At 40.3% G+C, this 12,348-nt stretch overlaps 1 protein-coding gene across 1 annotated transcript in view; it reads right to left on the bottom strand.

Moving 5' to 3' along the window:
• The window catches only part of RYK (receptor like tyrosine kinase), a 184,073-nt gene that overhangs the window by 64,469 nt on the left and 107,256 nt on the right, over positions 1–12,348 (bottom strand). The window contains exons 7-9 of the mRNA XM_068969315.1: positions 6,156–6,255; positions 4,225–4,359; positions 1,149–1,202 (exon numbers count right to left, since the gene is read on the bottom strand). Coding sequence (XP_068825416.1) covers positions 1,149–1,202; positions 4,225–4,359; positions 6,156–6,255 — 289 coding nt within the window. The remainder of the gene's footprint in view (positions 1–1,148; positions 1,203–4,224; positions 4,360–6,155; positions 6,256–12,348) is intronic.

The following is a 12,348-nucleotide window of genomic DNA, read 5'->3' as shown; positions in this document are numbered from 1 at the left end:
GTCAACCACATACAGTGTAAGTTTGCTTCATTTGGATCCTGATTCGGGGAAGAAACTACACACAGACAGCTTTGAGACAATCAGGTTAACGGGAGCATGGATTAGCTACTAGAAGACATTAGGGAGTTAGTTTTGTTACACATGATAAATCAAATACAAGAGGTGTTAGATGATTGTGGCTTGTTGACTGCTGCTGCTGCTGCTGCTAAGTCACTTCAGTCGCATCCGACTCTGTGTGACCCCAGAGACGACAGCCCATCAAGCTCCCCCGTCCCTGGGATTCTCCAGGCAAGAACACTGGAGTGGGTTGCCATTTCCTTCTCCAGTAACTAATGGCTTTTAAAAAGTTCTTTACACTGAAACATTTATAGGTGAAATGGCATGATGCCTAGAATGTGCTTTAAAAAATTCTACCCTTCCCTACCTACCCACCTGTCTGAAAGACGAAGGAATCAACAGTACAGGACTGGCAAATGTTGATGATTACTAAGGAGGGTGATGGTCACATGGGGGTTTATCAAGACATTCCCTTGACTTCTCTATTTTTGAATTTCTCTGCCCCAGTTGTTTTTAGTTTACTTCCATAAAGAGAATCTAACAACATGTTAAGATGCTGCTATTAAAACGGCTTCAGGAAGAGTAAGACTTAAGAATGCACCCATATCAGAAAAGGAAAAAGAAGTCTAAGTTATACAATCTTACGGAACCATTACCAAAAAATAAAAACCTATGCTGCGTTTCTGCTCTGTAGGTTTAAACAACGTGGATCTTTCAGCTTGTATTTTAGCCTGGATGAAACTAGCTGAGAGCTGCATCCAGGCCATGAATTAGATTTTCTAACTTTCTGTTAAACAGACGAAGATCTTACACATATTTCATATTCATACTTTAATTATGGCCACCTGAAATGATGATATAAATTCTTGATTATAAAAGTTTTTTAGAATTTTACTTTACAAAATTTTCAATATTAAAATAGTTCCATCTAAATATACCATTCTACAAAACATCAGTTAAATAAATAGCATGGCATCACTTAATCTTTTGGGAAATTGGAAACCACAAAACCTCCAAGCTTCATGAAATCAAGTCTATTTGCAATCAATTATTTTTCATCCCTAATGATGGAAAAATACAGTAACACTTACAAATAGTTCTGCTAGTGTTTTTGTCCAAGGCTGAAGTTTTTACTTCTTCAAGTTCTGAATTTAAAAGGAGATAAAAGATGCTTTAGAAGTTCTTTTCCATGAAAATCCTTATATATTGTAATTAAATTTTCTGAATTTTTTCTAACAGTTTTATATTCTAAAAGAACACTGCCTAAACTAAGTAACAAGGTATTTGTTGCAAAATGATAAATGCTACATTACTATTCTGATAATCATTACTATATTCATCAATCAACAGTGTATGCCTATATTAGCCAATTACAGTTACTCATTGAAAAAGGGTTTCTGTGGTCAAGAAGTCTATGAAAACCTACAAACCATAACCTCTGTGGAGGCTAACAGTGCACATTAGCAGAGTGTAAAGGCACTGAGGAGTTTCAGAGTAATGAAACTTGTCTGAACCAATAGTTTCCATCCTCATATGATAAAGGAAACTTTTCTTGCCAGTACCACCAATTAACATTCGATACAGTACACACCTTTTCTGTTGCAGACACTTTTCAAACAGTACTAAGCTTGAAGACCATATAAATAAATATATTAAGATCACATAATAAAGTAAGAATCATGAATGTGAACTGGAAGATTAGGGTGGCCAGAAGTACAACCACCAAAAAAAAGACTGGTTCAATATTAAGTTTAAGTCAAAAACAGAATAGAAAACTACATCAATGGTTAGTTTTCATGTACATAATAAAGAAAATGGAGAGGGTATGAGATCATTCTGAGTATCAGCTGAGCATTAAACCTCAGTGGGTACTAGCACTGGTGTGCTCCACAGACTCCATCACACTTGGCCATCATTCTGCCTTTAAGCACTAACAGTTGAAATGCCATTGTACAGGCAGCGCCACCTCCCTAGGGACCAGGAACCATCTGTTCTGCACTCTGTATCTAAAGTCCACTTTGGCTTTAAAATTACATGAAAGGAAGTGTGTAACCGGATATGCAAGAACTGACAAATGTACCAAAACACTAAAGCTAAAATGGGGCTAACTTTTCATTACAAAAATGTCTATTCTGGATAAAGAAGTGGTGAAAATATACACACACAATAAAATAAAAAAATAAGAAAATCCTACCATTTGAAACAATCCAGGTAGACTTTGAGGGCCTTATGCTAACTGAAATAAGTCACACAGAGAAAGACTATGAGATACTCCATGATCTCACTTATATTTTCAGAATCCAAGAATTAAAGTTTTTTTGAATCATAAGAGAAGAGATTAGATTTGATATTATCAGAGGCCGGGTGTGAGGAAAGAGGAGGACCTAGAGAGGTAGTCAAATGGTACAAACTTCCAGTTACAAGATAATTACTACAGATATAATGTATGCATGGCATATGTTATATGTTAACTGCATGATTATGTGAGAGTTGTTGAGAGAGTAAATCCTAATTTATTAAATTCTCATCACATGGAAAATTTTTTTTTCTTTTTTTGCTTTCTCTATTGTTCATTACATGAAATGATGGAGTGAAGTCACTCAGTTGTGTCTGCAACCCCATTGACTGTAGCCTGCCAGGTTCCTCCGTCCATGGGATTTTCCAAGCAAGGATACTGGAGTGGGTTGCCATTTCCTTCTCCAGGGATCCTCCCGACCCAGGGGTTGAACCTGGGTCTCCTGTATTGCAGGCAGATTCTTTACCATCTGAGCCACTGGGGAAGCCCACATGAAATGATGGCGGCTATGTAAACTTATTGTGATAAGTTTCATACACTGTGATTTCACAATGTATGAAAATCAAACCATGATACTGTCACCTTAAACTTTTACAGTGATATGTGTCAATTATTTCTCAATAAAACTGGGGAAAATATATAGAGAGAGCAACTGTTTACTCTTAATTAAAAGATTAAATGAGAGCTAAAAAAAAAATGCCCATTCTAATGCAGTACCACTTTTTTGCTGGCACATATCTGGACATTAGCCATTTTAATTCTGGCTAATGAACACCTGCTGGCCTCAGGTGTTCTCATAACACTCAGCAGTAATCCTGACTAGGAAGTATGTTAAGAGACAGTTTGACAATGAAGCAAAAGCACAGGTTTGCAACCCAGCTCCACCCCTTAGTTATCTTGTCTTGGCAAGTTGGTCGGACTCTCTGAGACTCAGCTTCCTCCTCAGAAACTGGAGATAATGAGAGAAGCTACTGCATCAGGCTGCTAAAGCATTAAATGGGTTTAATGTGTTTGTAAAGCACTTGGAACATGGTTGTCACTCAGCAAAACCCAAACTCAGCAAGTTTTCTTTAGTATTTTTTTTCCTACCTTACATACTAACCAGCTCCACCACTGTGATGGGTAAATTCAGGTCACTTTAGTCTCTATGGAACTTAAGTGAGTGGGTTGGATTAGATAACCTTTAGGGAGAATTCTAAAATTCTTGCTCTATGAACTCGTGTGCTGAAGCTCTTTCATATCTGCTGCGATTTCTTGAGTAACGGATTACTCAAAGCCAAAAACTACCGACAATTAGTAAATATCGACATATAGAATTTTAAGTTTCATGATAGTAGATTAATCTAAAATCAACCCACCTACCTCTTGAAACAGGTTATTATGCCATTTTATAGATGGGGGAAAAAAAAAACACCTGAAACTTAGGTTAATAAAAGGAAACCTATTCCAGTACTCCACCAAGGGTAGAGTTATAATTCTAACATGTTTTTCTGGGTCCAGGGCAATGTTTCTATATAAAAGTAATTCATAAAGGAAACATAGTTAACATCCCATTACTCAGGGGCCCCTGTCTAAAGGCTGTAATTTCTTTACCTCTTCGGCCATTGGTGCTATTTCACATTCCTAAAGGAAAACATTCTTACCAATTCTGACAAAAATTTTGAGAAAGCAGGGACTGAGTGGGGCCTAAATGAGATTCCTAGCTAGAAGCTATCACGGTGATTATTTCAGAATTTCATCAGTTACGCTCCCTTTTCTTACTTGCAACTATAGTCAAGATTGGAACACAAATCTGTAAAAAGACGACAAAATCTATTTTTGATCTTCTCACATCTATATAAAAAACATACTTTAGTAAATAAATTTCTTACTTTTATAGCACATTTTCCTTCGTTTAAAATTTAAGACTGTAAAGTTTTTTGAAGAATTTACTGTCAAGTTGAGCTGCATGAGTATCATAACCTCAGAATCTACTTTGCCCGTACAGGAAAGCTCGACCCGAAACACTGTTAAAAAAAAATAAATAAGAAAAAATATTTAAATTTTCTAAAAATCAACATTAATGTCCCATAATTTAGAATGTATTTCTGTTGCAATAAAACTAAAAAATAATACATTTACATAAAATAGTAAGCAAAAACTTTCAGAGAATTTATCTTTAGACTACACAGCTTTAAGTATAAAGTACTATAAAAGTTGACATTAAAGAACAAATCAAGACAAAGGAAGAGAATTATTTTCAAATTTGCTCATGATTTTTAATACACCAATTTGTCTCCTAAATTCTCTTATTACCACATTGTAAAGATACAAGATCATGAGGCAAACTCCATATCTTACCAGGCACAATCAACAACAGTAACAACAAAACTCACTTGATAAAAAGGAAAGACAGTTTTACCACCAAAATGCAATTATGTATTGTTGTTAAGGAAGAGATTAAATATACAGCTATAAATGAAACTAATAAATTCTCACCTATGCATCAAAAAAAAAAAAACTTTCTAAGCAGAAACTGTTTTAATCAATTACCACAGCAATGGGATAACAGACTTGGGTGCTTTTTTTTTTTTTTCAATCTTTCAGTTTAAGACTCTTTCTACAAATTTAGAATGCATCATTCTACCATCTGTATCAGCGTATGAACAAATGGGCATTTCTGAATTTCTTTATTAGCCCATAAAAATTAATCAGCCTTCTCATATTTTCTTAAGGCTTAGATTAACGTATGCTACTGGTAACAGTGAGTTAAGAAAGTTTCATAACACTGGGGCTTATACTTTCAAGTTTTAAAACTTTTCATTTTCTTTAAATCTCACATCTTCAGGAGCCCTTCTCAAAAGACGCTCAAAACAAACTGGTATAAACATGATACATATCATTTACTCAGGCAACTCTTGAGAACCTATCCTGTTCAGATGTTACGCTAGGCACCAAGGGTAGACAGCTCCTGCCCTCAGGTGGCCACAGACTAGCAGGCACAGACAAGGACAATGAATTACAAAATAATGTGATCAATTTTAAACAGTTAAATAAAGATCTTACAGGGCAGGAAGAATAGAAAGAGTTAACAAATGGAGGGAGAGGAGGCAGAAAAATAAGAGTAAAGACTTTGAGTCTTGCAGAATATTTAATATGAACAGAAATTCAGATGCAGGAAAGATGGAAAAATGGTTCCAAACATAGAGATCAGCATGGGCAAAGGCTTGGCTCTGAGAATCGCATGCAGCCTGGCACTGCTGGAGCACGGGGGAAGATCCAGCAACAGGCTAGACAGACAGGCAGGGGGAGATGCTAAGCACAGCACACCAGCTGGAGAATCTGGAAGGTGCTCAACAGATGAGGGTGGGGCACTGAGGAAGTGACTGTCCAGGCTGCAGTGCAGGAGCTAATGGAAGAAAGGCAGTATCAGACAAAGGGGCTCGGGTCAGGGCCAACAATGCAGAAAAGGAGACAGGGAAGAGCCGAGCGCACGTGATTCCAGAGGAGATGGGGAAGAAGAAACCGTTTAAAAAATCCAAATAATCCTTATTTACAAAAATCACTTGTAAATCACTTGTAATCACTTTAAAGAACTTATGCATCTTATACCTATGTTCTTTAAAGGTATGGGTGTGTGCGTACGTGCTAGGTTGCTTCAGTCGTATCCAATTCTTGTGCGAGCCCATGGACTGTAGCCTGCTAGGCTCCTTTGTTCATGACATTCTCCAAGCAAGAATGCCGGAGTGGGTTGCCACGCCCTTCTCCAGGTACAGGGGATACAGTTAAAAACAGCATGTTAAACTCCGTCACTGAGACTCACCTGATAAAGTGCGTGGAACTTCCCCCTGAGCAGAAATGTTGACCTGGGGCATGTCCATAGCCACAAAATTGTCTACTTGGAATCCCAACTTATATTCAACCTATAATATGGAGAAATAAACAAACTGGACCTGTGATAACAGACAGGGCTTAGTATAGCTTGACCACACTGATTTTGGTCATTAACAGATAATCTAGCTCTATTTTTTAAAGTCCAAATTGTCAGAAACAGTCTTAGGAATGTTCCTGTATTTTAACAGTCAAAGACACCAAGCCAGGGAAGTTTAACATACGCAAAGCAGCCAGAGTGAGAATCCAGATCTGCTGAGTCTAAGACGTTTCCCCACCGAACTGTGCTGCTTCTGACATGACTCATTAGATCACTACCTTGGGGTGTATTTTATTTATTTATTCCAGTTTTACTGAGATTTAATTGACATATATCACTGTATAAAATGGTTTCAGCATAATGACTTGACTTACATACATGATGAAATGCTTATCACAATAGGTTTAGTGAACATCTATCATCTCATATAGATACAAAATTAAAGAAATAGAAAAAAATTTTTCCTTGTGATGAGAACTCAGGGTTTACTCTCTCAACATTCATACATAGCATACAGCAGTTGATTACATTTATCAGGTTGTACACTGCACCCCTATCTTATAACTGGAAATCTGTAGCACCTTTTCATTCAATTCCTCTCCTGTCCCCCTCCTCTGGTAACCAAATCTGATCTGATCTCTTTTTCTATGAGTTTGTTTGCACGTCTGTTTTTGAAGTATAACTGACCTACAACACTATGTTAGTTCCTATTATACAACAGTGATTTTTTTCCTATACATTTCAAAATGATCACCACAATAAGTAGTTATGATATGTCACCACAAAGACAATATTATTTAGTTATTGATTATACCCTCCACAATGTAAATTTCATACCCTTGATTCTTTATAATTTTGCAACTGGAAGTTTGCACCTCTTAATTTCCCTCGTCTATCTCTTCCCCCAACCCCTCCTCTGGTGAGCACCTGCTTGTTCTCTATGTTTAGGACTCTGTTTCTGTTTTGTTATGCTTGTTCATTTGTTCCTGGGAATTTTCAATTGGATAAAAATCCAGTCCAATAAGCCACCCTCTACCTCATGCCCGGAACAGTACCACCACTCTCCTAAACCACCTGCCATCTAGGAGTCAGAAATCCTGCTGAGGATCACAGTCACCGACAGAGAAGCCCTAGGGAGGCAGAGAGATATGAAGAGCCAGGGAGTTGAGATGTATAATTTACAGTCCATGACTAGTCACCAATGTCTTCTCTAGCTGATAAAAGCCAAGCTCTGAAGGCCTGTATGTGACTGGCAGACGAAGGTCTGATCTGTAGATCCACTCACCTCACAAGTAGATTCCAAAGTAAAAACTTCTCATAAAATATCTATGCTGCATTCTCTAGTCCAGCTTTCACCACTAATAGAGTTAATGTTTGGATGTCCACCTAACCTCTGGATCTCAAGTGATTCAGAATTTAGAAAGGAAGAGAGATGACTAGAAAAATGTCTCTGGAACACCAATATTCTCTATCAATACCTGGCCTCTATAGGTGGCTTGATAGAACCAATCAGTATCAATCGATATCAACACCAAACACACCCCTTTTGCTAGCAAGATGTTCATGAAAGAAACAGCTCAAACTGCAAAGCAATAGCTGAAATTCAGAATGGATGCCATCTTCAAGACCCTCAACGAGGCCTTGTATTTCCCGATATTCTTTGTCCTGTCCTTGGGATTCAATGAGAAGGGAACCCCTCTCCCATTCAGTGGTCACAGGCCTTCCAGTGAAGGCTGGGATTGGCAGAAGCCAAAGGGCAGAGGGTTAGGAAAACCGTAGTAGGAAAGAGGTTCAAGAAACCATTCTTCAAGAAACTTAACTAGAAAGAACATAATTAGGTAATGGCAGAATAGACTTCAAAGCCTATCTTTCTTTTTTCAATGGGAGATACTCAAATGTGGTACACGCTAATGGAAAAAACCAACAAATAGGACATAACAAAGATGAAAGAAAACAGGGAAAAGAGTAACCTCCCAGATTGTAAGAGAAAGGATGGACACCTGGGCACTGACTGAGTCAGGAGGTGTTTAACCCACAGATAAGAAGGGATCAATCCAATGACTATAACTCTCTCTCTTGGTTCCCCTTTTCACACTTTACTTGAAAGTTCCAGAACAGTATTGCTGTTGTTCAGTTGCTCAGTCATGTGTGACTCTTTGTGACCCTGTGGACTGCAGCACGCCAGGCTTCCCTGTCCTTCACCATCCCCCAGAGCTTGCTCAAACTCATGTCCCTTGAGTCAGTGATGCCATCTGACCATCTTGTCCTCTGCTGTCCCCTTCTCCTCCTGCCTTCTTTCCCAGCATCAGGGTACTGGGCCATTCAGGTGTACCCAGAACGCTATAGGGATATGCAAGCATTAAAGCACTGCTTTACAGTTAAGATAGATATACAAACAATTGTTAAAAGTTGTATTTGTTAAGTGTCATGTTCATAACAAAGGAAATGCTCTCGCTGCTGCACATCAGTGACTTGGTGGTTCCTTGGTTAGAAGTGTTCCCGCTCACTTTAGCATGCTGCAATACTTAGTCACTGCCACCAGGGGGTGTGAGAGAGCCATAGCCCAGCAAGTGTGGGCCAAGAATGAGCAGGCTTGCCAGCAATACTTACTAATATTAAGAAAATGCATTTGACTATATTCCTATATCCATGCAATTTCTAAACAAAGCAATACATGAAAGGTAACTGCCTGAAAAAAAAATTCAGCACAGTCAGCAAGAACTGGATTGGAACCATGAGACTGTGTGACCATCAGATAATTTACTAACTTTTCCCCGAGCTTCAGGTTTTATAAAATGCTGCTGCTGCTGAGGATCAAATAAAATAATTAAATGAAATACCTAACTGTCAGTCTGGTACAGGTCCCCTCTGATAAACGCAGACCCCAGTAGCATCAGCAGTCACTCCAGGGTGGCCATGCTATGCCCCACTGCACTTCCTCATATTGGCCAGCCTGCTCCTGACCGCCAAGATTCTGACACAAGCCTTCCTGTGCCCTGCCAAGAGCAATCCTGCAGCCCTCTGTATTGTCCCCTATCTTGGGAACCCCACTAGACTGAATAGACTCTCACACTGTCGGCCTCTTCACAAGAGTCTTCCCTGCCTTTTCCTCCAGCCTGGCTTTCCTAATCATTTGGTCCCTGTAACCCTCAACCCTCAGGGCCTAGACAGCAGGGTCAGCATTCCCTCAGGATCTTCAGGTCCTTTCTCTACTTCCCTTCCTCATGCACAAGCCCCTGTACTCTGAAGCTCACAGCTTCTACTCACAATGGCTATTTCTCACGCCATCATCACCAGTGTCACACAAGGACTTTACAGAGGCCGTGGCACTCGGCTCTCTTTGTCTCCTGCCATCTTCCTGGTGGCTTTGATATTAATATTCAGCATTCCTATGTACTGAAGAAGTACTCCATAACCAAAACAAATGTAAAAATCCCAATCTATCAAAGATCCCATCACAACCTCTGATTTCTACAAAACCAGTTCTTTGTTTCCAACACTCTGATTCAACCAACACTTATGAAGCACATTTGTAAACCAAGGGCTGTGCTCATAGCTGGGATGTAATGGCCAGTGACGCTATTTCCATTCTCCAGCCTATCCATCCAGGGACCTGGTTTCACTTTCCATAGACTGTGCCCCAGAGAAGACTGGCTACCAACACCGTCTTTTTGCCGTCAGAATGCTGACCACCTCTCACACCACCCCTGCTACCCAGCACAGCCGGGGGAAACCACAGACCAGAGAGAAAGCTGCTCTTACACAACGATGATCCCCATGTTCAGGGTAGGCCATTAATCCTGCTCAGTAGTCCCTTCCCCACTCAGCCCCTTCTCCCTAGTCATCTCACTCTAAACCTCATGGGACTCAGGGCTTCACCACCTGCTGCCCGCCCCACTTTCCTCCTCTCAGACAATGCTCCTGTCCCCTTCACCTGGCACACAAGAACCGGCACCCCACTTTCTGCCTTTCTTTTCAGCTCCAGGCAGATTTGGTGGCTCAGATGGTAAAGCGTCTGCCTACAATGTGGCAGACCCAGGTTCAATCCCTGGGTCAGGAAGATCTCCTGGAGAAGGCAATGGCAAACCACTCCAGTATTCTTGCCTGGAAAATCCCATGGACGGGGGAGCCTGGTAGGACACAGTCCATGGGATCGAAAAGCGTTGGACACGACTGAGCGACTTTACTTTTCACTTTCCAGGCAGATCTGTTAGAGCACTCTTCCTCTGCACTCCACTCCCAAGGAGAGATTTATTCTCCTCTCCAAATGATAAACCCTTCTCTCAGCACACTAGCCTTAGCCCGCTAGACCACTAATGGGATCCTGTATCATCAGCTCGTCTCTCTCACTCTCCTACATCTTCATTCTCTCCCATGTGCCCAATAACTTACTAGACATATGTGCCTAATAATCTTACAGCTCTCAAACATAGCAGATTGAAAACCAAATTTACTATGCTTCCCCACACTTGCTGTCTCCTTTACTCTAGGTCTCAATAATTGCAGGCAGAGGTACAGCCAGCCAGGGACCAGAACCCCTGGGGCAGTAGACAGAGCGAGCTGCAAACAAGGTTAAAGGCCCTAATTGTAGTCTGAGGGCAGGGACGAGACCAGCACTGGAGAGCCTCAGTGTGGCAGGGGGTGAGGGCAGAAGGTAGAGAAATGGGCTCGTGAATGGAGCTGGGTAGCATCAGAGGCACTCGGAGAAGTGGTGAAGGGGTTGAGCAGGATTTCTGAGAAGCCCAGCCCTTTGGCCAGCAGCAGCCTGGAACACAGATAAGTGTGAAAGCATGGCGCCTGCCCTGTGGCCTCCCTTTTTGAGGGACTGCCTGAACATGAAAGGCATTCCAAAGCAGTTCTCTTCTCCCTCAGGAATCTTCAGAATATAAAATTTTAAATTGTAGTTTCTGGGGTTAGAAACAGCTTATTATTAAAGGGCAGTTTTTTCTATTTTGGCATGCCATCGATCTATACAGACTCTCACTGGCCAATAATCCTTTGAAGAAACAGATCTGCTCTAAAGCTAACATTTATAATCTACTGGAACAAAGAAAATCTGAAAATCAGTTGTTTATCAGAACAAAGAATGAGCCAAAATACTTCAGAAAAGAAATAAGAAAAAAATATAAATATTTGAATAAGCTAAGAAATAAACATTTTTTGTAATCTTCCCTTACTTGGAAACAAATGGTAATTGCAAATAGGCAGCTGCTAAGTAAAGCCACTTCCTCTTGGAACCCAGTACAGATTTAAAGCGAGTACACTTTGCCTGAAGCCCAACAGCCTTTCAATTTCTCTGAAATTATCACAAGTGCTGCCTTTCTCACAGAAACCCCACTCTGCAGGGGATACAGCAGGCTGGCCCCCAGGGCTGCTGTAGGAACTCTGGACAAGTTCCCTGCAGACCCTCCTGACAATGATCAATTCCTGAAACCAGAGAACAGCTTATAGGGACTGAGTGGGGTAAGTATTCTGCTACCTTTTGGTATATTTTTGCCTTTCAGCTATCTAAAATATCTGACACTTAACAGATGCAATTGCAAGTTTTTTTCCTGGATACTGGAGAATGTTCTGGAATGCAGAAGCAAGTTGTTATCTGTTAAAACCACCAGTAAGGGGACTGTGAAAGAAAAGCAACACCAGAGTTCTTACCCCATCTGGAAATGCAATTAACCCATTATATTTACCAACCACTCTCTAAGGCAGCGTGATACAATGTCAAGAGTAAGACAAAGCTCCAGTCTCTGAGAAGACCACAATCTGTTTGGCAAGATAAAACAAAGTCACTGCAGAACACTATTATCAGAACCTTCGATAATGTTAAAATATCCACAATGAAGTGACATACCAAGAAGACTGAAGATCTTTGGAAGCAAGTATCTCATCTTCTGGTAATTCTTAAAAAGCAATAATTGCACAGTGTTGGAGCCGAGGAGCCTTGACTCTCCTTCTGAAAGTTCCTAACTGCATTCCAGAGCTAACAAGATCAGGTGAAGAACTCTTCCTCATGTCTCTCCTGCCCCCTTGCATGACTATCATTTCAAAAATATATATATACACACACATACATACACATATCTAGATG

Source organism: Capricornis sumatraensis, chromosome 1, assembly GCF_032405125.1.
Source record: "Capricornis sumatraensis isolate serow.1 chromosome 1, serow.2, whole genome shotgun sequence".
Classification (NCBI taxonomy): Eukaryota; Metazoa; Chordata; class Mammalia; order Artiodactyla; family Bovidae; genus Capricornis; species Capricornis sumatraensis.
Note: the sequence above shows the minus strand (reverse complement) of the source record. Positions and strands in the feature narration are given on the sequence as shown.